Source organism: Lepidochelys olivacea (assembly GCF_965140295.1).
Source record: "Lepidochelys olivacea isolate rLepOli2 genome assembly, chromosome: 3".
Classification (NCBI taxonomy): Eukaryota; Metazoa; Chordata; order Testudines; family Cheloniidae; genus Lepidochelys; species Lepidochelys olivacea.
The window spans coordinates 222506-250481 of record NC_140413.1 but is presented as its reverse complement, the minus strand read 5'-3'; the positions used below and the strand labels follow the sequence as shown (position 1 = coordinate 250481).

Here is a 27976-nt window from a genome sequence, read left to right as displayed (position 1 = left end):
AGAACGGTGGGTCCTTAAAAGGGAGACTACTGGCTCAGGCACAGCCTGTGGGTGGCTTTCAGGAGCAAAGAGCTAGCGCTGAACTCCTCAGCCCCAGGAAACAAGGTCTATCTGCTGGTGAAACTTCGAGAGCATCCTGGGCCCACTAAAGAAACAGAGAGATCAGTTTTTCCTTACTTTTATTTCCAGCATTCTGGGACTCAGACTTGGTTTGTATGGACACACAAGGGATAAGGAGCCCAGACTTTCCTCCTAAGACTACTGGTCTTTGCCCTGCATGAGGCTGTGGGGACATGGCCCCTCTCATGGACTGGGGCGGTATTTTCACTTTTCCTTTTGGATTACTCTAACCCCTTGGAAGAGCAGAGGCTCAAATCTGACCTGGCAGCCTCCCCATCATGATGGAGGAGTGGCTGGGCCAAACCGGAGTGGTGCTGTGTAAGTTCAGTATAAACCCTTCTCAAACTTCCGGTTTCAGTAACGGCCGTGTTAGTCTGTATTCGCAAAAAGAAAAGGAGTACTTGTGGTACCTTAGAGACTAACCAATTTATTCGAGCATAAGCTTTCGTGAGCTACAGCTCACTTCATCGGATGCATACTGTGGAAAGTGTAGAAGACTTTTTATACACACAAAGCATGAAAAAATACCTCCCCACACCCCACTCTCCTGCTGGTAATAGCTTATCTAAAGTGATCACTCTCCTTACAATGTGTATGATAATCAAGGTGGGCCACTTCCAGCACAAATCCAGGGTTTAACAAGAACGTCTGAGGAAGGGGGGGGGCATAGGAAAAAACAAGGGGAAATAGGTTACCTTGCATAATGACTTAGCCACTCCCAGTCTCTATTCAAGCCTAAGTTAATTGTATCCAATTTGCAAATGAATTCCAATTCAACAGTTTCTCGTTGGAGTCTGGATTTGAAGTTTTTTTGTTGTAATATCGCAACTTTCATGTCTGTAATTGAGTGACCAGAGAGATGGAAGTGTTCTCCGACTGGTTTATGAATGTTATAATTCTTGACATCTGATTTGTGTCCATTTATTCTTTTACGTAGAGACTGTTCAGTTTGACCAATATACATGGCAGAGTGGCATTGCGGGCACATGATGGCATATATCACATTGGTGGATGTGCAGGTGAACGAGCCTCTGATAGTGTGGCTGATGTGATTAGGCCCTATGATGGCGTCCCCTGAATAGATATGTGGACACAGTTGGCAACGGGCTTTGTTGCAAGGATAGGTTCCTGGGTTAGTGTTTTTGTTGTGGTATGTGGTTGCTGGTGAGTATTTGCTTCAGGTTGGGGGGCTGTCTGTAGGCAAGGACTGGCCTGTCTCCCAAGATTTGTGAGAGTGTTGGATCATCCTTCAGGATAGGTTGTAGATCCTTAATAATGCGTTGGAGGGGTTTTAGTTGGGGGCTGAAGGTGATGGCTAGTGGCGTTCTGTTATTTCTTTGTTAGGCCTGTCCTGTAGTAGGTGACTTCTGGGAACTCTTCTGGCTCTATCAATCTGTTTCTTCACTTCCGCAGGTGGGTACTGTAGTTGTAAGAATGCTTGATAGAGATCTTGTAGGTGTTTGTTTCTGTCTGAGGGGTTGGAGCAATTGCGATTGTATCGCAGAGCTTGGCTGTAGACGATGGATCGTGTGGTGTGGTCAGGGTGAAAGCTGGAGGCATGTAGGTAGGAATAGCGGTCAGTAGGTTTCCGGTATAGGGTGGTGTTTATGTGACCATCATTCATTAGCACTGTAGTGTCCAGGAAGTGGATCTCTTGTGTGGACTGGACCAGGCTGAGGTTGATGGTGGGATGGAAATTGTTGAAATCGTGGTGGAATTTCCATGGGTCCGGATGATGAAGATGTCATCAATATAGCACAAGTAGAGTAGTGGCGTTAGGGGACGAGAGCTGAGGAAGCATTGTTCTAAGTCAGCCATAAAAATGTTGGCATACTGTGGGGCCATGCAGGTACCCATAGCAGTGCCGCTGATCTGAAGGTATACATTGTCCCCAAATGTCAAATAGTTATGGGTAAGGACAAAGTCACAAAGTTCAGCCACCAGGTTAGCCGTGACATTATCGGGGATACTGTTTCTGACGGCTTGTAGTCCATCTTTGTGTGGAATGTTGGTGTAGAGGGCGTCTACATCCATAGCGGCCAGGATGGTGTTTTCAGGAAGATCACCAATGGATTGTAGTTTCCTCAGGAAGTCAGTGGTGTCTCGAAGGTAGCTGGGAGTGTTGGTAGCGTAGGGCCTGAGGAGGGAGTCTACATAGCCAGACGATCCTGCTGTCAGGGTGCCAATGCCTGAGATGATGGGGCGTCCAGGATTTCCAGGTTTATGGTCTTGGGTAGTAGATAGAATATCCCAGGTGTTCCAGGGGTGTGTTTGTGCGGATTTGATCTTGTGCTTTTTTAGGGAGTTTCTTGAGCAAATGCTGTAGTTTCTTTTGGTAACTCTCAGTGGGATCAGAGGGTAATGGCTTGTAGAAAGTGGTGTTGGAGAGCTGCCGAGCAGCCTCTTGTTCATATTCATGATGACAACAGCACCTTCTCTGTCAGCCTTTTTGATTATGATGTCAGAGTTGTTTCTGAGGCTGTGGATGGCATTGTGTTCCGCATGGCTGAGGTTATGAGGCAAGTGGATGCTGCTTTTCCACAGTATGCATCCGATGAAGTGAGCTCTAGGTCACAAAACCTTATGCTCAAATAAATTGGTTAGTCTCTAAGGTGCCAGAAGTACTCCTTTTCTTTTTGCAAATACAGACTAACATGGCTGTTACTCTGAAACCTGTCATTATGCAAGGCACTGCATTTAGCCGTATGGACTGGAAATCTATCAACTGCATGAAAAAACTTGTACAGATACAGACAGACATCATCTTCCTTTCCAAATGCAAACAGATGGACATCGTACCAAAAGGACTGAACGTAAAAAATTCATTACAATCTACATACCACACAGACTATGCTGACAGCTTGTGCCACACGCTCTCAAAGAAACTGCGGAACCACCTGATCAACATCCTCTACAGCAAACAGGGAAAGATTAAGAATGAGCTCTCAAAAATGGATACTCTCATAAAAAACCAACCTTCCACACAAACTTCCTCGTGGCTGGACTTTACTAAAACTAGACAAGCCATTTACAACACACACTTTGCTGCTCTACAAAAGAAAAAGGACACTAAACTTTCTAAACTACTACATGCCACAAGGGGCCACAGCAATGGTTCCCTCAACCCACCCAGCAATATTGTTAACCTATCCAACTATACTCTCAGCTCAGCAGAAGCAGCTGTCCTATCTCGGGGCCTCTCCTTCTGCCCCTCCACCCCCACGAACATGATACAGTTCTGTGGTGACCTAGAATCCTATTTTCGACGTCTCCGACTCAAGGAATATTTCCAACATACCTCTGAACAACATACTAATCCACAGAGACCTCCCTACCAACACTACGAAAAGAAGGATTCTAGGTGGACTCCTCCCTGAAGGTCAAAACAGCAGACTGGACTTCTACATAGAGCGCTTCCGCCGACATGCACGGGCTGAAATTGTGGAAAAGCAGCATCACTTGCCCCATAATCTCAGCCGTGCGGAACACAATGTCATCCACAGCCTCAGAAACAACTCTGACATCATAATCAAAAAGGCTGACAAAGGAGGTGCTGTTGTCATGATGACTAGGTCGGAATATGAACAAGAGGCTGCTCGGCAGCTCTCCAACACCACTTTCTACAAGCCATTTCTCAGTGGGATCAGAGGGTAATGGCTTGTAGAAAGTGGTGTTGGAGAGCTGCCGAGCAGCCTCTTGTTCATATTCCGACCTATTCATGATGACAACAGCACCTCCTTTGTCAGCCTTTTTGATTATCATATCAGAGTTGTTTCTGAGGCTGTGGATGGCATTGTGTTCCGCATGGCTGAGGTTATGGGGCAAGTGATGCTGCTTTTCCATAGTATGCATCCGATGAAGTGAGCTGTAGCTCACGAAAGCTTGTGCTCAAATAAATTGGTTAGTCTCTAAGGTGCCACAAGTACTCCTTTTCTCAAACTTCCGTCATTCTACTGAGACAGCAATCAAAGGACCTAACTATGCAGTTTATGTATCATGTGCTCTTTGGGGCACCTGAGTCCCATCAATGGTATTGTCCCAGTTAGGAAACAGGGTGGGCAGCAGAGTTTTCCCACAGTATACCACTTTCGTAGGGCTAGAGTGTTCACACGGGGACAGGGTTACTTTGACTCGGATCTGTGCACAGCAGTGTGGACACCGGAGTCCTAGGCTCAAGCATGGGTCAGAAAATCCTTAACCTGGGGTTAAAATGCAGTGTAGACGCTCAAGCCCAAAGTTCCTAACACGGGTCAGCTGACTCAAATCCCACTAACCCAAGGCTTACATTGCTGTGTAGACATACCACAAGTAGAAAGGATTACGAAACATATGAAAATGATTCCCAGTTCTTAGCCTGGGTTAGCCATAAAGGACATTAATTGCTGCGTAGACATAGCCTGACACCCACGGCTGTCACATGCCAGCTGACTCGGGCTGTGGGGCTGTTTCACTGCAGTGTAGACTTTTGGGTTTGGGCTGGAGCCCAGGCTCTAGGGCCCTGCACAGTGGAAGGATCCTAGATTCTGGGCTCCAGTCCAGGCCTATCTCGGGGACTCCCCTTTTGCCCCTCCACCCCCACGAACATGATACAGTTCTGTGGTGACCTAGAATCCTATTTTCGACGTCTCCAACTCAAGGAATATTTCCAACACACCTCTGAACAACATACTAACCCACAGAGACCTTCCTACCAACACTACAAAAAGAAGGATTCTGGGTGCACTCCTCCGGAAGGTCGAAACAACAGACTGGACTTCTACACAGAGTGCTTCTGCCGACATGCACAGGCTGAAATTGTGGAAAAGCAACATCACTTGCCCCATAACCTCAGCCGTGCAGAACACAATGCCACCCACAACCTCAGAAACAACTCTGACATCATAATCAAAAAGGCTGACAGAGGAGATGCTGTTGTCACCATGAATAGGTCGTAATATGAACAAGAGGCTGCTTGGCAGCTCTCCAACACCACTTTCTACAAGCCATTACCTTCTGATCCCACTGAGGGTTACCAAAAGAAACTACAGCATCTGCTCAAGAAACTCCCTGAAAAAGCAGAAGAACAAATCCGCACGGACACACCCCTGGAACCCCGACCAGGGGTATTCTATCTGCTACCCAAGATCCATAAACTTGGAAATCCTGGACACCCCATCATCTCAGGCATTGGCACCCTGACAGCAGGATTGTCCGGCTATGTAGACTCCCTCCTCAGGCCCTACGCTACCAGCACTCCCAGCTACCTTCGAGACACCACTGACTTCCTGAGGAAACTACAATCCATTGATGACCTTCCTGAAAACACCATCCTGGCCACTATGGATGTAGAAGCCCTCTACACCAACATTCCGCACAAAGATGGACTACAAGCAGTCAGGAACAGTATCCCCGATAATGTCCCGGCAAACCTGGTGGCTTAACTTTGTGACTTTGTCCTCACCCATAACTATTTGACATTTGGGGACAATGTATACCTTCAGATCAGCAGCACTGCTATGGGTACCTGCATGGCCCCACAGTATGCCAACATTTTTATGGCTGACTTAGAACAACGCTTCCTCAGTTCCTGTCCCCTAATGCCCTTACTCTACTTGTGCTACACTGATGACATCTTCATCATCTAGACCCATGGAAAAGAAGCCCTTGAGGAATTCCACCACGATTTCAACAATTTCCATCCCACCATCAACCTCAGCCTGGTCCAGTCCACACAAGAGATCTGCTTCCTGGACACTACGGTGCTAATAAGCGATGGTCACATAAACACCACCCTATACCAGAAACCTACTGACCGCTATGCCTACCTACATGCCTCCAGCTTTCATCCAGACCACACCACACGATCCATTTCTACAGCCAAGCTCTACGATACAAGCATTTGCATCAGAGAGAGGCAAACACCTAAAAGATCTCTATCAAGCGTTCTTACAACTACAATACCCACCTGCTGAAGTGAAGAAACAGATTGACAGAACCAGAAGAGTACCCAGAAGTTACCTACTACAGGACAGGCCCAACAAAGAAGAAAACAGAACGCCACTAGCCATCACCTTCAGCCCCCAACTAAAACCTCTCCAATGCATCATCAAGGATCTACAACCTATCCTGAAGGATGACCCATCACTCTCACAGATCTTTGGAGACAGGCCAGTTCTTGCTTACAGACAGCCCCCCAACCTGAAGCAAATACTCACCAGCAACCACACACCACAACAAAAACACTAACCCAGGAACCTATCCTTGCAACGAAGCCCATTGCCAACTGTGTCCACATATCTATTCAGGGGACGCCATCATAGGGCCTAATCACATCAGCCACACTATCAGAGGCTCGTTCACCTGCACATCTACCAATGTGATATATGCCATCATGTGCCCGCAATGCCACTCTGCCATGTACATTGGCCAAACTGGACAGTCTCTACGTAAAAGAATAAATGGACACAAATCAAACATCAAGAATTATAACATTCAAAAACCAGTCGGAGAACACTTCAATCTCTTTGGTCACTCAATTACAGACCTAAAAGTGGCAATTCTTCAACAAAAAAAACTACAAAAAACAGACTCCAACGAGAGACTGCTGAATTAGAATTAATTTGCAAACTGGATACAATTAATTTAGGCTTGAATAAAGACTGGGAGTGGATGGGTCATTACACAAAGTAAAACTATTTCCCCCCATACCGTTCTTGTCAACTGCTGGAAATGGCCCACCTTGATTATCACTACAAAAGGTCCCGCCCACGCTGTCCTGCTGGTAACAGCTCACCTTTCCTGACCATTCTTGTTACAGTCTGTATGGTAACATCCATTGTTTCATGTTCTCTGTGTATATAAAATCTCCGCACTATATTTTCCACTGTATGCATCCGATGAAGTGAGCTGTAGCTCATGAAAGCTTATGCACTAATAAATTTGTTAGTCTCTAAAGTGCCACAAGTTAGTCTCTCTTTTTTTTTTTTTTGCGGATACAGACTAACATGGCTGCTACTCTGAAACCTGAACACTGCTGTTATCTTTGATGTAAGGGACCATCTATCACAAAGGTAAGCTTACCTGGGTGGCAAGACAGATGGAAGTACCCAATGGGACTGTCTGAGACTCCATTGTGAGGCTGTTATCGCTCTTAAGAAGTATACACTTGATAATTGGTTGGTGAAATCTAAATATAGAACTCTCAACCAATTTGGGGTTTGTGTCCTGTTTCTTAACAGTCTGCCCTGAGGTTGGTACCCATGCTCTTGAGCCATTGCAAGACAGCTTGACACGTGTGTTATGTGATGGGATAAATAACACTTGTTAAGGAAAAGTTAGCACATGTGACTCCATTTTGGTTTGGGGCCCACCATTGTCTAAAAGCAAGCACATCATGCACCAGGAGGAGTGTTCCTTAGATACTGCATTCCTGTGAAAATCCTCCTTCTTGTCTCCAGCCTGCCTTGACTCCTGGTGTCTGTTCTTTGTCTGTCCCTAACTCCCTATCTCCTGGCCTTTGATGTGAGGCCTCCCATCCTGATAATAAAAGTTACTGATGTATTGCTTTAGGACCATGCTGTGTAATTAACATACTAGTTTAGCACGAGGAATGCACCAAGCAGGGATAGGTGGTAGATAATGTCAAAGTTTGACTCAGACTCACAATTTATCAGACCACTCTGTTTTATTAGCAAAGCTGCTCTGCTAATACATTTAGAAGTGAGCCCCCCGAGTGGGGCTTGTGTCTCTTAATTTATACAGTTTTTGGAGAACAAGTTACAGAGAAGTTACAGACAAAAGAAGAAAAAGATTTTAGTCACCACCCTTCAAGATCCCTGAGACCAGTCATGTATCTTCAATTACCTGCCACCCTTAACAATCTCCTTTAACAGCTTCCAGTTAACTAATTGCCCTTCACACCTTGTTCCACCGAGATGGCAAGCGGCTTCACTGAGGCTGTGTGATCCCTGACTGCCTTGCAGGACGATCGTGGCAGCCGGCGCCTGGACGCTTAGTCCAAGCGATCCTCCACAAGACAGAAAAGTACACAGCAGCAGCGCAGTCTACGCCATTGAACTGGTTGGTTCCCACTCTGTTCGGGTAGGGGTCCTTGGATCCAGCTTCTGGAATCAGACGTCTCAGGTAATTATTATTTTTGTGCTTTAACCGGTTTGAGGACTGTCTTGTCTTTGTTGTCTATCCGTCTTCCCCATGGTGTGTGTGTGAATCTGGGAGCCATCTCTGTCCAGAGACTGGCTGACCAAGGGATCCCCGTCCCCATGGTCTGAATAAGTGGAATCTGCACAGCTGCAGCCACACCACGCGTTGGGTATAACCCCTGGTGTGAAAGCAAGGGCAGTTGAGGCAGTAGCCTGTGGGCTCCTTTCTGTGTGTTGCACCGGGTACCACTCTGCTGAGCCCGAATTTCCTTCTTGTGTGAGTGCTGTGTGAAGTCCTCCTGGATGGGTAATCAGAAGTCTAAGGTAGAACAGTTCCCTAAGGGAACTCCAGCTTATTTTATGTATTTTAGGAGGGGTCCGGACTCTTGTAGGTTTCTTGAAAAATGGTCCAAATTAGCTCTAGAGAACCCCAAATTACAGTGTCCACTGTTAGGTTCTTGGGACAAGGATCGAGTGGACGCTTTAAAAAGCAAAGTCGTCCTCCCAAAAACCAAATTGGAGAGAGGAGAAGTAGACTGCTTCATGCAGTGGTGGGAAGAGGCAAATCGTAGATGGACTGAGTCAAAACTCACCTCTCTTAAAAATTCTATCAAAAAACTAACAGTTCAATTGGATGCAGTCTCTCCTACCACTAGTCCGAGCGCTCCCCTTTGCCCAGTCCTGTGCAATGATCCGGATCAAACCTGACCCCCACCATACTCCTGCGCAAATAAGAAATCAGAAAAGGAAAAATCTTCAGTGACTACAGATAATGAAAGTGAAGAAGATACCCTCTTTGGCCTCGCAGCTCTGCAAAATATTATGAAGAAGAAATCCAAAGCAGACTGCAAAGATTCTCTTGACATCTCTTCTTGGAAAAGAGAGCCTGATGGGAGGTTAATGAGAGATTCTGATCAAACTGTTGTGGCACCCTTACGAGTCCTTAAGATGGGAGAAAGTGAGTCCATATGGGATTATAAACCCTGGACTCGTACGGAACTTTTATCTATAGTTAAAAGTTTTCCCAAACCACAGGAAAACTGTCAAATTTGCTGAGGAGTTTCTGTTAATCTGTGAAACCTATGAACCCTCTGAGACAGATCTCCTCCAACTGTGTAAATTGTTAGCTCCTGCCAGTTATTATGAAAAACAGTTGGCTGCCGCAGACTGGCCAGCTGAGGCACGCCACTCAACCATAAAAAGTACTGGCCCAGATTCGGCATACAGAGACCAGTGTATGGCTCTTTGGAAGCACCTGCATCAAGCCATTCCCAAAGTGTGGTCTCCTAAAACAAACTGGACAGCAATACGTTGCTGTAAGCAAGGGCAAGGAGAAAGCCTAGGCGACTATAGGTCCCGGCTAACTGATATTTTCCTACAACATTCAGGAATAAAAGAGCCCAATGTAAATGGGTAGGGGGCCTTGGCACATGCATTTGTTGATGGTCTTCTCCCTGCCACAGGCAGCATGTTAAAACGAATAAGTGTGGGATGGGAGACTGAAACCATGGACAAATTGCTGGCAGTAGCAGAGCATTGCCACCGCACTTTAAAAGGAAAGGAGGAACAGTCCTCCCAAAAGTTAATGGCTCTGCAGATACAGCATTATTCAGGACTAAGCAGACCACACCGGGGACAGGGACGGGGTTGCGGAAGGGGGCAGGGGGCTGGATTAACTGGGGTTTGTAACTACTGTAAACAGCCTGGACACTGGAAAAAAGAGTGTCCAAGACGACCTAATAATTGTATGGGAAATCAAGTGAACCCCCCACTGGTTCCTCCAGCTGATCCCCAACCCTATTTTTCACCCCAACAATGACGGGATACTGGGGAACCTCACAAAGTTTTAGCTCCCTTATTACCTCTGTCCCCTATTGGAGAATGTGTCCTGACTGTAAATGATCTCTCTCTCCCTTTCCTTGTTGATACTGGAGCTTCTCTTTCTACAATCCGCATCACTGACTTGCCTGAGGTTTCCCGATCTGGAAAATCTGTGTCTGCTGTTGGCATTACAGGGATCCCTACCTCTTTTCCCCTCTCAAAACCTTTGTCTGTTCAGGTCGGTCCCCTCTCTGAGGAGCATGCATTCCTCCTCTCTGATTCCACCCCTGCAAACCTTCTGGGACGGGACTTGCTATGCAAACTTGGCTGTTCTATTTACTGCTCCCTAGATGGTGTCTATCTGCAAATCCCTCAGTCTTCCTTATGTGATTCTGTAGCCTCCCTGCTGTCTGAAACTTCCCTCTCCACTCCGGTCCCTTGCTGTCCCTTAACTCCGTCCCTAGAGCACCTAATCTCTCAGGTTCCTTCCTCCCTATGGCCATCTCACCCATCTGAAGTGGGCCGATTAAATACTGACCCAGTTCGGATTACTGTAGACAATTCCAAACCTCTGCCTCGCCTGTCTCAGTATCCTTTGAATCCTGAGGCAGAGGTTGGGATTGCTCCAGTTATATCTGCATTAAAAGAACAAGGAATTATTGTCCCTTGTTCCAGCCCCTGTAACACCCCTATCCTCCCAGTTCAAAAGGCTGATGGCAAATCGTGGCGATTTGTTCAAGACCTTCGAGCTATTAACTGTATTGTCATACCTTCTTTTCCAGTGGTTCCTAACCCTGCTACAATACTAGCATCTATTCCCCCAAATGCAACCCACTTTACTGTTGTAGATTTGTGCTCTGCTTTCTTCTCTGTCCCAGTTCACTCTGAATCCCAGTATCTCTTTGCCTTCTCCTACAAGGGTCAGCAATATGCATGGACTACCCTTCCCCAGGGGTATACAGAGAGTCCATCCTATTTTTCTCAAGCCCTAGCCAGGGATCTCGCTGATCTGGTTTTCCCATCAGGATCCACACTGATCCAATATGTGGACGACTTACTCCTGTGCTCCCCCTCTCTGTCTGCCTCAGAAACTGATTCACTAACACTTCTCACAGCTTTAGTGAACAAGGGTCATAAGGCTTCTCGCACAAAATTGCAGCTCTGCCAAACCTCTGTCACATACCTAGGCTTCCTTCTCTCCCAGGGCTCCCATACACTCTCTCCAGCCCGGGTACAAGCCATCCTTAGCTTTCCCCAGCCTTGCTCTCCACGCCAGGTGAGAAAATTCTTAGGCATGACAGGGTTCTATAGGCAATGGATTCCACAATATGCTTCTCTGGCTAAACCACTCCAAGAACTCACTCGATCCTCTGTACCTAACCCCATGCCATGGCCACTTGAAGCAAATGCTGCTTTCATCTCCCTTAAGCAGAATTTAGCCTCTGCTCCTGCCTTAGGGTTACCTAACTATGACAAGCCTTTTACCCTTTTCTGTCACGAACAATCTGCTTGTGCCCTCGGGGTTCTTACTCAGGAGCACGGTGACAGAAATCGCCCGGTGGCTTATTTTTCTGCAACCTTGGACCCTGTAGCCCAGGGTTTACCCCCTTGCCTACGCGCTGTAGCTGCTGCAGCGCGCCTGGTCGAGATGTCCGAGTCCCTTGTCCTCCGCTCTCCTCTCACTCTCATGGTTCCCATTCTGTGGAAACTCTCCTTCTGCAACGCAACACTACTCACCTCTCCTCTGCTCGCCTGACTAGGTATGAACTTTTGCTGCTTTCAGCCTCACATATCACTATTAAGCGCTGCTCCCGGTTAAACCCTGCTACCCTCCTTCCTTTACCTAGTGATGGTGAACCCCATGACTGCCCTGCAACTGTCTCCGCTATCACTGTCCCGCGCCCCGACCTTTCAGATGTACCTCTCCCTAACTCTGACCTGGTATTATTCACTGATGGGTCCTGTTATAGAAATGACCAAGGCCACCTTCTTGCAGGGTACTCTGTGGTCTCTCTCTCGGAGACCATAGAAGCTGCGCCCTTATCCTCTGTGACCTCTGCCCAGGTGGCTGAACTGATTGCTCTAACCCGTGCCTGCTTTCTAGCCGAGGAGCTCTCTGCCACTATTTTTTACTGATTCTCGGTATGCCTTTGGGTTGTGCATGACTTTGGCACCCTCTGGCAGGCTCGAGGTTTTCTTACCTCTGCTGGTACCCCTATCAAGAATGGCCCCTACATTGCCACCCTCCTGTATGCAGTTTTACTACCGTCTGCCTTGGCAATTATTAAGTGTACTGGCCCCTCAGCGGCAGAAATCGAGGTGGCAAAAGGTAATGCACTTGCTGATGCTCCTGCAAAACATGCCGCCACTATAAAACCTTCACCGGAAGCGTTTCTTGGTCCCCTCTCTGTCTCTGTAACACCACCATCCCTGTCTCATCTCGCTCAGCTCCAGGATTCTGCCCCAGAAACAGAGAAAGACTCCTGGAGTGCTTTGGGTTGCTCTTTGCATTCTGATTCCCTTTGGCGATCGCCCACCAGTACCTTTGTAGCCCCCCTCTCACTCTACCCATCTCTAGCTGCCCTGCTACATGGTGTTTCGCATGTCGGCAAGGAGGGGATGGTCTCTGCTATGAGTAAGGCGGGGTGGTGGGCTCCCCATTTCGGCTCCTTTGCAACCTGCCACTGTGCCGCTTGTGTTACTTGTCAAAGCCACAATGTAGGCAAATCTGTAAAAGTAACACAAGGGTTCCGGGGTTTGCCTCAAGCACCTTTCCTACACTGGCAACTTGATTTTGTACAAATGCCAAAGTGTCAGAAATATGAATTCATTTTAGTTATAATATGTCTGTTTTCGGGTTGGATTGAAGCCTTTCCCTGTCGCAAAGCTGATTCACTGTCCGTTGCAAAATGTCTGTTAAACCACATTATCCCTACCAAGGGAATTCCTGCCACTTTGTCTAGTGACCGGGGAACACATTTTACTGGAAAAATTGTTCAACATCTAAACCAGGTATTACATGTCACCCACCTGTTGCACTGCCCTTAACATCCACAGAGTGCAGGGGCAGTTGAAAGGCGAAATGGTGTGCTTAAAAATAAGCTGGCAAAAATCTGTAGTTCCACAGGGTTAAACTGGCCAGCTGCTTTACCACTGGCCCTTATGGAAATTCGGTCATCCCCATCCCAGAGACACAAATTGAGTCCATTTGAAATCTTAGTGGGACCTCCAAATTGTCAAAGTTTGACTCAGACTCACAATTTATCAGACCACTCTGTTTTATTAGCAAAGCTGCTCTGCTAATACATTTAGAAGTGAGCCCCCCGAGTGGGGCTTGTGTCTCTTAATTTATACAGTTTTTGGAGAACAAGTTACAGAGGAGTTACAGACAAAAGAAGAAAAAGATTTTAGTCACCACCCTTCGAGATCCCTGAGACCGGTCACGTATCTTCAATTACCTGCCACCCTTAACAATCTCCTTTAACAGCTTCCAGTTAACTAATTGCCCTTCACACCTTCCATTCTGATGCCTGCTTCTTAGACGTGCTGGCTCTATCTTAATTGCTTCTCCATTCAAAAGCTAACTGTCCCTACGTGTGCTCCCTCAGATACTTTGTAACATGTTTTGGCATGCCCTCTCATATACAATGTATCCAGCACGTCCCCTTATACAATGTTATAGTTATACAATGTTATACTTCCACAATAAGAAAAGGGTTTGTTTATTGGCTAAGGTTTCCGATGCACGAGGGCAACATGCTTTGCTAAGAGGTATATAACCTTTGTATAATCTGTATTCGGGGTCCCCTCCTGGCTAGCAGGGGGGCACCACGCTCGAGCGTAATAAACTTGGTGTTTTTTTGGGAACTCTGCAGTTGTGGACTTTGTTTATGTGCCTCAGCCTAGATTCGAACTGTGCGTGACCTACCAGGTATAATTCGCAGCATTTGTGTGCATGACCTACCAGGTATAATTCGTAACACACTTCCCTCATCACTTTCTCCACACCATTCAGGATTTTGTAGACCTCTATCCTCTACCTGCTTAGTCATCTCTTTTCCAAGCTGCATAGTCCCAGTCTTATTAATTTCACATCATATGGAAGCTGTTCCATACCCCTCATCATGTTTGTTGCCTTTCTCTGTACTTTTTCCAATTTTAATATATCTTTTTTGAGATGGGTGACCAGAACTGCATGCAGTGTTCAAGGTGAAGGTGTACCATGTCTGTTTAATTATAAATCCCTTCCCTAATGGGTCCTAACATTCTATTAGCTTTTTTGACTGCTGCTGTGCATTGGGTGGATGTTTTCAAAGAACTATCCATGACAACTCCAAGATCTTTCTTGAGTGGTAACAGCTAATTTAGACCCCATTCTTTTGTATGTATAGTTGGGATTATATTATCTAATGTGCATTACTTTGCATTTATCAACACTGAATTTCATCTGACATTTTCTTACCCAGTCACTCAGTTTTGTGAGATCTTTTTGTAAACTCTTCACAATCAGCACTGGACTTCGCTATCTTGAGTAATTCTATCGTGTCTGCAAACTTTACCACCTCACTGTTTATGCATTTTTCCAGATCATTTATGAATATGTTAAACAGCACTGGTCCCAGGACAGATCCTTGGGGTACCTTGCTATTTACCTCTCTTCACTGTGAAAACTGACCCTTTATTCCTATCCCTTGTTTCCTACCTTTTAACCAGTTACTGATCCATGAGAGGACCTTCTCTCTTATCATGCCTCACTAAGCAGTCATGGGGTAAGGGGGGATATGATAGAGGTATATATCATCATAAGTGGTGTGGAGAAAGTGAATAAGGAAAAGTTATTTACTTGTTCCCATAATATAAGAACTAGGGGCCACCAAATGAAATTAATGGGCAGCAGGTTTAAAACAAATAAAAGGAAGTTCTTCACTCAGCGCACAGTCAACCTGTGGAACTCCTTACCTGACGAGGTTGTGAAGACTAGGACTATAACAGGGTTTAAAAGAGAACTAGATAATTCATGGAGGTTAAGTCCATTAATGGCTATTAGCCAGGATGGGTAAGGAATGGTGTCCCTAGCCTCTGTCAGTCAGAGGGTGGAGATGGATGGCAGGAGAGAGATCACTTGATCATTACCTGTTAGGTTCATCCCCTCTGGGGCACCTGGCATTGGCCACAGTCGGTAGACAGGATACTGGGCTGAACGGACCTTTGGTCTGACCCAATAAAGCCATTATTATGTTCTTATGATTTCCATTTACAAAAGCAGTGTTGGCTCTTCCCCAACATAGAATATCAGGGTTGGAAGGGACCCCAGAAGGTCATCTAGTCCAACCCCCTGCTCAAAGCAGGACCAATTCCCAGTTAAATCATCCCAGCCAGGGCTTTGTCAAGCCTGACCTTAAAAACCTCTAAGGAAGGAGATTCTACCACCTCCCTAGGTAACGCATTCCAGTGTTTCACCACCCTCTTAGTGAAAAAGTTTTTCCTAATATCCAATCTAAACCTTCCCCACTGAAACTTGAGACCATTACTCCTCGTTCTGTCATCTGCTACCATTGAGAACAGTCTAGAGCCATCCTCTTTGGAACCCCCTTTCAGGTAGTTGAAAGCAGCTATCAAATCCCCCCTCATTCTTCTCTTCTGCAGGCTAAACAATCCCAGCTCCCTCAGCCTCTCCTCATAACTCATGTGTTCCAGTCCCCTAATCATTTTTGTTGCCCTTCACTGGACTCTCTCCAATTTATCCACATCCTTCTTGAAGTGTGGGGCCCAAAACTGGACACAGTACTCCAGATGAGGCCTCACCAATGTCGAATAGAGGGGAACGATCACGTCCCTCGATCTGCTCGCTATGCCCCTACTTATACATCCCAAAATGCCATTGGCCTTCTTGGCAAAAAGGGCACACTGCTGACTCATATCCAGCTTCTCGTCCACTGTCACCCCTAGGTCCTTTTCCGCAGAACTGCTGCCTAGCCATTCGGTCCCTAGTCTGTAGCTGATCATTGGGTTCTTCCGTCCTAAGTGCAGGACCCTGCACTTATCCTTATTGAACCTCATCAGATTTCTTTTGGCCCAATCCTCCAATTTGTCTAGGTCTTTCTGTATCCTATCCCTCCCCTCCAGCGTATCTACCACTCCTCCCAGTTTAGTATCATCCGCAAATTTGCTGAGAGTGCAATCCACACCATCCTCCAGATCATTTATGAAGATATTGAACAAAACCGGCCCCAGGACCGACCCTTGGGGTACTCCACTTGATACCGGCTGCCAACTAGATATGGAGCCATTGATCACTACCCGTTGAGCCCGACAATCTAGCCAGCTTTCTACCCACCTTATAGTGCATTCATCCAGCCCATACTTCCTTAACTTGCTGACAAGAATACTGTGGGAGACCGTGTCAAAAGCTTTGCTAAAGTCAAGAAACAATACATCCACTGCTTTCCCTTCATCCACAGAACCAGTAATCTCATCATAAAAGGCAATTAGATTAGTCAGGCATGACCTTCCCTTGGTGAATCCATGCTGGCTGTTCCTGATCACTTTCCTGAATATCATGTTCATCTGTGTGTCTGATAATTCTGTTCCCTAATCGTTTCAACCAATTTGCCTGGTACTGAAGTTAGGCTTACCGGACTGTAATTGCTGATTTAAGTGATGGTTACATACCACAGTTAGTAGTTCTGCAATTTCATATTTAAGTTCCTTCAGAAATCTTGAGTGAATACCATCTGGTCCTGGTGATCAATTTGTTCTAAAACTGCTGGCACTTCAGCAGTCCCTGTAGGCTGCGAACCTCATGACAAATGTGGGAAAAGCCTCATACTATAGGACAGCTCCCCCACACAACCACATATGCTTTAGTAATTCCCCCATGCAGTATCACCTGTTTCTTATTTGTCATGAAACTCAGCCAGCTCACTGTCATTTAAGCCCCTACCTCAGACAGACACTGGGAAAGCAGGGATGTATGGTCTTGATCCAATGAAAAGACAGAGTTGTATGCTGTCAACATAATGATGACACCATATCCAAACTGCATCTCTAACCCTCCAAGTGGCCTCAGATACAGGAAGGCTGGGAATACAACTCTCCAGGATTCCTCACTGGAGTCCTTGGGCATGGATGAGCATTTCCCAATACTTCCCCAAAGATCTCTGACAGGGAAGTAGAGACATGTCTCTTCTATGAGGAGTCCCACAGTCCAGGCAGCCATGGGTATGATAATATTGTAGGATGCTGTCATACTGAACAGAATCAGCATGGACATCTGGCCTTCACCCATCACTAACCAGAGAGACCAGTGCAGTGTCCACACTAAACCCAGACCTAAAGCCCAGCCAACAAAGATCTAGACAATACCAGGGCTCTGCCTGCAGGCAGAGAGGCTTCTCTAACCCCTCAATAGCCTCGCTCTGGAAAGTCCAGGTGGAGTTTGCAAGATTCTCAACATTAAGTGATGGTTCCTTGGCAATGGACTAATGCCCACTCAGCTCTTACTCACCTTTGGAGAGACATTAACAGTGTCCATCAATGGACCCAATAGTTCCCCACTGGATTTTTCTAGCCATAACACCACAGGATCATCTCTTAAGAAGCAACCTAAATGTTGCCCAGGCACATCCAGAACCTCAGTGAGAAACTGACAGGTATTCACCCTGAGAGCAAGTAGTGTTTGATTCCTCGACACAGAGATGAACCTTGATTTTGGCCTTGTGGAAGTCTCTCAGCTCATTGCTGCACAGCCTGGCCAGACTCAATTATTTTTCTAAAAAGAAAAGGAGTACTTGTGGCACCTTAGAGACTAACCAATTTATTTGAGCATAAGCTTTTGTGAGCTACAGCTCACTTCATCGGATGCATACTGTGGAAAGATCTTTTATACACACAAAGCATGAAAAAATACCTCCCCCACCCCACTCTCCTGCTGGCAATAGCTTATCTAAAGTGATCACTCTCCTTACAATGTGCATGATAATCAAGTTGGGCCATTTCCAGCACAAATCCAGGGTTTATCGAGAACGTCTGGGGGAGGGGGGGCGGGGGCGAGGGGGGGGTTAGGAAAAAACAAGGGGAAATAGATTACCTTGCATAATGACTTAGCCACTCCCAGTCTCTATTCAAGCCTAAGTTAATTGTATCCAAAACTTATGCTCAAATAAATTGGTTAGTCTCTAAGGTGCCACAAGTACTCCTTTTCTTTTCGCGAATACAGACTAACACGGCTGTTACTGTGAAACCTGTAATTATTTTTCTAAGATCCTCGGACTTGGTCTCTTTAGTGCTTTAGGACTTGGGGTTGGTTACCTGGTTTGGACAGTGGACCCTTCGGTACATCTTTATCTCCGATTTCCACTTGCACAACACATCCTGACTAAATGTGGGCAGTCCAGGCCGGGTGTATTTCAGCTGAGACAGAAGAATAGAGACAAAATCTGAAGTTAGATGGCAGGATGGCTACACACGGGATCAGGCATGCTCCTCTGAAGTGTTACAGCTGTTTTCCCACAGTAGACACTTCCCTTGTAGTAAACTTCCCTCCCAATCCAACAGTGAAACTCAGTGAATAACCTTCCCCAGCACACTGAGTGACTCTTCACAAGCTTAGCTAAGCCCCCACCCCACCTCACTCCTGGTATCCAAAACCTCCCCCAAACTCACACTGGAGTGATTCCTCCCACCCTCAGTTACATAAAAGAGTAGGACCTGGGCCCCTCTCCCTCACAGAATCACACAAATGTAGACCTGAAAGGGATCTTAAGAAGTCATCTAGTCCATTCGCCTGTGCTGAGACAGGACCAAGTACCTTGACCATCCGGGACAGGTGTTTGTTTAACCTGTTCCTAAAAACCCCCAAGGGTGGGCATTCTACAACCTCCCTAGGTAACCTGTTTCAGTGCTTAACTATTCTTCGAGTTAGAAAGTTTTTCCTCATATCTAACCTGAAACTCCCTTGCTGCAAACTAAGCTGATTTCTTCTTGTCCTACCTTCAGTGGACATGGGGAACAACTGATCATCACTCTCTTTATACAATCTTTTTACATATTTAAAGATTGTTTTCATGTTGTCCTCCTGCCCCCCAGCTATATTCATAGATTCTAAGGCCAGAAGTGACCACTATGATCATCTAGTTTGACCTCCTGTGTAACACAGGCCATAGAACTTCTCCAAAATGATTCCTAGAGCAGATCTTTCAGAAAAACATCCAATCTTGACTGAAAAAATGGTCAGTGATGGAGAATCGACCACGACCCTTGGTAAACTGTTCCGGTGGTTACTCACTCTCGTAGTTAAAAATCAACTCCCAGCCTTTGGATCATGTCATACCTTTCTCTACTAGACTGAAGATCCTATTAAACAGGGGCACCAAACTAAGGGTAGGGTTCTCAAAACTAAACATGTCCAATTTTTTCAACCTTTCTTCACAAATCAAGTTTTCTAACCCTCTTTTTTTGTTTTTGTTTGTTCATCTCTGGGATCTCTCCAATATGTCCAAATTTTTCTTAAAATGTGGTGCCCAAGACTGGACATATTCCAGCTGAGGCCTCACAAGCAGATCAGAAAAGATTGTTACTTATCTGTCCCACGACTGTTGTTCTTCAAGATATGGGTGGAGATATGTATTCCAATCAAGTATGCAGGTGCCCAGCGCACCAACGTTGGAGAATTTTGCCATGTGGTGGAACTCATGCACTGTCATAACCCCCCTATGGTTATATAAGAGTGGCAGCACGCTGACCCCTCCCTCTCCCCTCAGTTCCTTTGCCCTGAAACCACAGCTGCAGACTCAGATTCAGACGGTGGGTTGTAAAATACAAGTCTGCATCCACATCTCAAAGAACAGTTACCACACAGATAAGTAACAGTCTTCTTCAAGGATGCAGGCAAATTCCTCTCAGGTGATTCACAAGCAGTTTCAGCAGGAGGTGGGGCTTGGATTCTATTTAAACAGTGACTGCAGAACGGTCTTATCAAAGTTTGCATCAGCTCTTGATGCCAGGATGATAGCATAATGTCTAACAAAAGTATGACTAGAAGACCTTGTTGCAGCCCTGCAAATATCCAATATGGAGACCTTGCTAAGAAATGCAATTGATGTCACTTGAGCTCCTATTGGATAAGACTGTAATGACTACGCTGGCATCATCTGAGGAACTCCATAAGCCAAGGTAATACAGGCAGTTATCTACTTGGAAAAAGTCTGAGCGGAGACCAGTTATCCTGTCATCTGCTCAGCACAGAGTCGAAATAATGTACAAAGTGGCTTAGCCCTTTCTAAATAGAATGATAAGCACCATCTGATCTCTAAGGTAGGTACATGTTGCTCCTTCACTCTTGAACATGGTTTGGGAAAAAATATAGGTAAGAAAATAACCCAATTAAGGTGAAAGAGATACTACTTTGGACAAAAATTTTGAGTGTGATCTTAAAGACACCTTGTCCTTGAGAATTGAGTGTCTGGAGGATCTGCCATTAAAGCTTGTGTATTGCTAACTTTTCTTGAGGATGTTATAGTCATAAAGAAGGTCTCTTCCGGAAGAGGAGAGCCAATGAGCACGTTATCAGCTCAAATGATGGAGTGCTGCCACCACCATATTAAGTTCCCACAATGGCACAGTTTCCTTCACTGGTGGAAAAAGGCGAACAATACCTTTAAAAAACATCGTCATAGGGTCTGAGAATATTGACTTTCCTTGGATGGGAGGATAGAAAGCTGAGATTGCAGCCAAGTGATTTTGCAGGGTGCTAAGAACTAGGCCTGAGAGTACAGAGTTGCTTGCGAATTATTAAATGAACATAAAGTCTCAACCATTTTGTCTTAGACTATACATTGACCATCAGAAGATATATCCAACAGAGCGTGGAAGCCTCTGGTGCTATTCCTGAATTCTGCAACCACGGTGCTCTTCTTATTGTGACCACAGAAGCAAATAACTTTAGTAGCCATAACAGCTATGTCCAGGACCAATAGAACACATGTCTTAACAACCAGATGGCCCTCCGCAACAAATGCCTTGAACTCCTCTCGAAAGGATTTGGCAATTTGTCTGTGAACTTGGCTACAGAGTTCCAGTTCATAAAATTATATTTGGATAGCAGTGCCTGCTGGTTTGCAATTTACATTTTTAAGGAGGAAGTTGAATAAATCTTTCCGCCCATGAGACCAAACCTCTTTACCTCTGTCCTGGTGCATGGACTTGTACCTTTCTTGATGCAACCTCTCATTGGCTGCTGTCACAACAAGCAAGTTAGGAGCAGGATGTGAATAAAATACTTGAATCCCTGCATAGGGACATAACACTTGCCCATATGCTTTGCCATAGACGTCAACGGGTGTTCCACAAGGTCATGGCAGGTTGCAACAGTGCTTTGCTAATAGGGTGAGCTACTCCCCCTGGGATTGAGGACAGAAGAATGTCCACTAACTTGTGAGTGTTTTCCTGCACCAATTCAGTCTGATATACCCAAGGCTGAAGCCAATTGTCTCAGGAGCTCCTGATGTGCCCAGAAGTCCTCAGGTACTGGAAAGGAAGCATATGGTACTCAGGTGTCATCCGGTGATGATGACGACGAAGAAAGGAGGTTCACTGGCCTTTCAGTGCAGTACCAGACCCTGTGCATGTGTCTGAGGCTGCGCAGGTTCCGAGGGGTCATCCTCCACCTAAATTTGCACCTGGGCAGCTGGCACTGACCACTGTCGGAAGACAGGATACTGAGCTAGATGGACCTTTAATGTGACCCAGTCTGGCTGTTCTTATGTAGGTGGCCGGGGAGGTGATGCCATGGATTTGTTGGGTGATCTTGCCCTGGAGTGGGTTGAAGATCGGGACCTTAAGGAACAAGAACGTCCCCTGGACTCCACGATGGAGATGGGCAAGGAATCAGTGGCCAGTAAACGGGGGGCCGAGAGTCCCTTTCTCTGCAGCAGGGAAAAAGTCCTGGTCAGTATCAGCAGGAGGTCTGGGCTGTCTCTACACTGGCATTTGAAAGACAAAGAAGTAGGGAGGACGACGACCTTGAGCTTGACCTAGATGAATACCCAGAATTATCCAGAGTTAAGGGGTGAGCAACCCCCAAGGGGCAAGCCACCATCCAGCCTCCTCGGAGGTCCAACATGGCGGTAACATCAGTCCTGATACCGGTACATAAGTTGGTGCTCTGAAGACTGGTAGAGGCAATACACCCTCTCTTGGTACCGACGCCAAACAAGGCATTGATGCTGGGGTCAGTACCGATCCTCATGACATGGTTTGCATGAGGATCGCCGTTGGTGCCGAAGCTGACTGCTCTGCCAGTGAAGTGAGCCGTAGCTCACGAAAGCTCATGCTCAAATAAATTGGTTAGTCTCTAAGGTGCCACAAGTACTCCCTTTCTCCTTTTCTTTTTGCGAATACAGACTAACACAGCTGTTACTCTGAAACCTGCTCTGCCAATGAACCCCTTGGCACCGGTGAAGGCGCCAGCCTCAACTGTACTCAAAGCCATATGTAGTGCTGGTGTCTGGGACACCTGTGTAATTAACCCCGATGGTGGGGTCATTACTGAGGAAGTCGCAGCAGCTGAATGTTCCTAGATAACTGGAGAATCAAGAACCAAAAGGCATAGCAGATCTGATACTGCCTGGTATGCCAGAGGCATGAACACTGTTAACGTCAATGCCGTCACTACTGGACTCAACGGATAATGCCAGAGTCAATGATACAGCCTCAAGTTGATGTTGCCTGGTACCAGAGGACAGGCAGAAGGCCCAGTTCCACCACACATACCTGAAGAGTCATGGTGCCAGTGTGCACGGATTCTGGCAAAGGAAGATGATGCTCCCCAAAATCTAGAGTGACTACAGTCTGTTTTATTGGTCCTTTTTCTCAGTGGGCCTGAGTAACAGTCAACAATCCCTCTTCCTCAGAGTCCGGACAAGGAACATCAGCTCGTTGTGGCTCCGATGACGTCTGAGGAGCGGATACTATTTCTGGTGCTGATGCAGGCCTCTTGGCCTGCCCCATCAGGTGCTGCTTGAGTGTCAAGTCCCTTGACACCTGCGTTCTTTTCTTGAAGACTTGCAGACGAAGCACGTCTCCCAACCACAATAAACACTATGTGCGAGGAATCGCTATTAGGAATAGCCACCCCACACGACAGATAGTGCTTGAATCCTGATGAAGGCATTCCACCAAAAAACCAAGCTATTTAATCTAACTCACTATTCTAACTAAGGTACTACTGGCTAACAAACTACTATAATTATTTACAACTAAATCTCAGAAGACTGAGGCATGAAAATCAATGTGAAGAAACGCCACACTGAGCGCTCCGACTAGCTCTGGGCAGTGAGAAGGAAATTATAGGGATCAGAGAAGTACCTCCCTTATATAGCCATGGCAGGGGCTATGAGGGAAGCGTGTGAGTATCACTCCAAGTGTACTGCTAGGCAATATTCTCTGATTTCAGTGCACTAGGCATACACACACTTTTTTGGAATACATGTCTGCAACTACTCAAAGAATAGTTACCTCCCATGTTTTACATGGATGTAGTAATAGGAGTCTTCTAAGAATATCTGCATTTTTTGCAAGTGCATCACACTGATGACTCATGTTCAATCTGTGAGCCACTATAATCCCCAAATCCTTTTCAGCAGTACTACTGCCTAGCCAGGTATACCCTATTTTATATAGTATCATAAATCAGCTCTTTCCGCACCCAATCAGTTACTATTGGCCCATTGCCTGGAACCAGAAAGCACTATAAAGTGCCATCTCCTAGGCGCCAGTGCAGGATTCTTCTACTGTGCAAGACTTTTTGCGAGAACAGTCCCCACCCAAAGCCTTATACCTTCCGATCATCTGGGACAAGGTCCTGTAGAACCTTCTTCTTAGGCCACTCCTTGGCCAGCTCTTCATTAGCTAGCTCGTGAAGGTAATAGACTGCCACCTTAGCAGATTTTCTCTGGACTCTGCCTGCACTACTGGGCTCCAGGGTCATTTCCTTCAGACTCTCAGGCCTCCCTTCTTCATGGAGGAAAGTGACCTGCAAGGAAAGGCCAATAGGGTGAGCTCTATTCATCAGATCCCACTTAGGCCACACTTGAATGATCCATCAAGGTCCTTCAGACCAGGCCAAAATGCCCTATCCCAGTTACTTCCCCTCAAAAAACTCAGGCACAAGAGTACCCTGGAGGCAGGAAAAGACTGTGAGATCCGTGTATCAGGGCAGCTGTGGGAAGAGAGCTCTCTGCCCAGACATGACACAAAGCTTGAGAGCACCTGGGCTCAGAAAGAAACCAGAGATATGTGCCTTGGATGGGCTGATACACCTCACCCCCATTTCTATTGAACACTGCAGGAACAACATGCATTCTGGTTCCTGTCCTGTCCCAGAGATGGATCTCAAATCTGGAGAAAAAAAAAAGAGCAACAAGCAGCTCTCACAGGACATCAAACATGCCAGCACCATACCCCCATGGAGGAGGGTGAGGGGAGCTGGGGAAGGGTTTGCTGCCATCCAGACTACTTATGTATCAAGCTCTGTCCTAGCTGCAGAGCAGCAGAAGTCTCAATCACAAGGGGAGTATTGCAGGTTCCCCTCCCAGATGAAAAGGGATCAGGAAGGAGGATTCTACTTGAGAGGCAGGAGGAGGCTGCCTGCCCCTACAACACCGTGAAGCATGAAACAGATGGGACTAGGCTCTCCAGTGTACAGTGGGCCCAGGGAGATCAGAATCAATTGTCCAAAGTGGGCAAATGGAAGAGTGGTTTGGAGAAAGAGAGAGGTCACCACACATAGCTCCTTTTTCCGACAGCAATGGCAACTCATACTTACCGGCCCATGCTCAGACCTAAGGTGATAAACAAGCCCTGCCTTTGACTTGTATGCTTTCCCACAGTGACGACATTTCATGGCCATTTTCTCCAACTCGGAGGCCTCCTTCCCACACTTTTTCATATGGTACAGGTATCCCATTATGCTGGTGAAGCTGCCTGTACACCCCTGTCAGTGCAGAAGAGAAGAGTATGGAGCCAGAGCTCTGGCACACATGGCAGACCCCATCCCTGGCTGGCAAAGAACAGAAATAACCCTACAGAATCTGAAGAAGCTAATGGTCCATCCAGGTTGGGCTGATCGCTCCCTAGCAGCTGCCAGCCTCAGATGTTGCACAGGATATCATAAAACCCCCACAATTCACATCACTGTGTAATACTCTCCTGGGGAAAACATTCATGGCTATATGAAGGAGCCCATTGGTCATTGTTTTCCCTCTTTGCCTCACTGCAGATGCCACCCTTTTAAAGCTACGGAGCTAGGTAACTACTTGGCAGCTGCAGAACATTACAGATGTTCAAAGGGGCAAGAAAACCTCCAATGGCAGTGACCACATGAAGAGATACCAATATTTATGGCACTGTGGAGAACTGGGAAGTGATCACAGCAATGAAGTACAGCTGCCAAAATGAAGTGCTTGGGGACTAGAGGCATTCTACACAATAAATACAGAACACCCACATTAGACCAGTCAGTGGCTTGCTTCAATATCCCCTACCAGTGAGCTCCACGGAGTAGTTGCATGCTACATAAACACACATTTACTTTTGTCCATTTGAAATTTTCATTTTACAGTGTAACCCCCACACCTCCTGGGTGTGGTGCTCTGTCCCATCTAGTGGCACTTAGGCCACTTAGAGAGATTAATGAGTCTGCTCTACAGCCTTATCTAACAGCTATATGGCTTTTAGCTCATGCAGTAGAGGCTCATGCACTAAGCTCCAGAGGTCCCAGGTTCGATCCTGCCTGTCGACGACCAGGGTCTGTCAGCGTTACATTCTGTTTGATAGGGCAGGATGAAACATGGTCAGCCCCATCAACACAATCCATTGCTCTAAATACCTCTCATACCTCCTTGTACTCTTCCAAATGAAGCAGCCTCATGATCAGATTCTGCCTGTTGTTATAGCCTATTTACACCATTACATCCCTTTGTGGATTACCACTTGTGTAAAGGAGTTCCCCCCCACTGGCATTCAGCTCTCAGAACAGCCCTATGCCACGCTCTCACACAAGAGGGACAGCACAGAATCTGGCCTGAGTCCTTAATTCCTCTTTGGATGGTGAATTCCTTTGGATGGCAGATGAAATTCAATGTCGATAAATGCAAAGTAATGCACATTGGAAAACATAATCCCAACTACACATGTAAAATGATGGGGACTAAATTAGCTTTTACCACTCAAGAAAGAGCTCTTGGAGTCATTGTGGATAGTTGGAAATCCTGTGCGGAAAGCTTGTGTACGTTGTCTCTTGCCAATTTATCTCAGCCCCTACCCAGCCAGATCACCTACAGAGGCAAGAGGGGCTGTAGGTCTACATTGCTCATTCAGTTATTGACCTCTTTCAGATTGTAGAGGTGGGCTAGGCAATTTGTGGTGAAGTACACACCTGCTCACTGAGAATGGAGCTGTAGCCAAAGTTTATCCAAGCCATAGTACTTCCTAAGTATTTTACTCGCTCTTTTGATCACTGCTGCACATTAAGCAGATGTCTGTTCTTTTCACAATTACCTCTACATCTTAAGTTTTCAATAGATTAATAGAATTTAAGGCCAGAAGGAATCATAATGATCATGTAGTCTGACCTGCACAAAATATGCCAGAGATGTTCATGCAGAAATACCTACATCAAGCCCTATAATTTGGGTTGAGCTACAGCCCACCAGAACCCATCATATCCCTAGGTAGGAGGTTACAATAGTTCAGCGAGTGCAGATCATTTAAATCATTCCTTCTAAACGTACGTCACCTTACATTTGTCAATTTTAATCCCTTCTGCCATTGTGCTGTCTACCTGGTTACCTAACAGCATGAGGTTCTTCTGAAGAGGCCCATTGTCTTAAAACCATAACCAGAGCTTTGGCACAGGTCCCACTGACTGGCTCTTGTAAGTGTGTCCAGCAGACATCATGCAGTACTCTAAACTCTGGCAAAGACTGCTGCTTCTTTTGGGACACAAGATACTGCAGCTCACCTCCCTCATACACTTTAGCTTTCCCATTCGCTTCAGCACCTTCCGGAGGCGGTCTCGTTCACACTGCTCATCTAATTCACCTCCCTCCTTCACAACTGGCTAAAAGCAAAGCAGAGAGAAAAAAGGTGAGCATAGGGCTCTCAGCATTCTGTAATTCTACATTCTGGGAATCTGCTCCATAATCCAGCTCCGTAATCTAAGCACTTTCTAAATCTATGGCTGTGTAGGAAACATTCCAAAAGTAACCTGAATGTATCTGATGATGCGATCTCTGCTTAAGTCTGCGGACAACTGAATAGCTTTGAGAGAAATGAACTGTTCCATTCATCCCAGTGGGGTGATAACTATTTCACAGGTGATCATTTTAACATCCAACTAAAGGCCCCCACCCTGATGAAAAGCCCAGCCAACCTACAGATGCTGGGAAGAGGAGGATATAGGAGAACCTTAGAAGGGTGCTATCCCTGGACTCTGGTTGGGGTGCCAATATTCATATCAGCCTCTGACTCCCAGGTATTGGATACATTTCAAGTTGCCCAGCTCCCTCTGCCCTCCAGAGAGGAGGAGCATTCTCTTTCTGCTGTTCCCATCCTGTGAGTTAAGGGGCAGGGCAGGCCTCTGCTACTCTGCATGCCTGCAATCCCCCCTCCCTTTTCTTCCATTGTATCCCCTCCTTCCTTGTGAATAACTCCTGCTGTCTCAGCTGCTGCTCAGAGCTTCTCAAGCAGTAGCAGCATGAAAGTGATACAATTCCCACTTGTTTCACTGCTGTCCTCAGGGTTCGGAACAGCAGTAACACAAATGACAGTTTTGTTGGCAAACTCTGCAGCACAGAAGGACAGCCCTACATCAGTTATTTATTCTATTAGATACTGTG

General features: G+C 46.2%; 1 protein-coding gene across 1 annotated transcript in view; it reads right to left on the bottom strand.

Moving 5' to 3' along the window:
- ZNF512 (zinc finger protein 512) overlaps positions 1-27976 on the bottom strand; it is a 64459-nt gene that overhangs the window by 4792 nt on the left and 31691 nt on the right. The window contains 4 exon segments of the mRNA XM_084624063.1: positions 18390-18491; positions 23917-24111; positions 24904-25071; positions 27100-27198. Coding sequence (XP_084480189.1) covers positions 18390-18491; positions 23917-24111; positions 24904-25071; positions 27100-27198 — 564 coding nt within the window.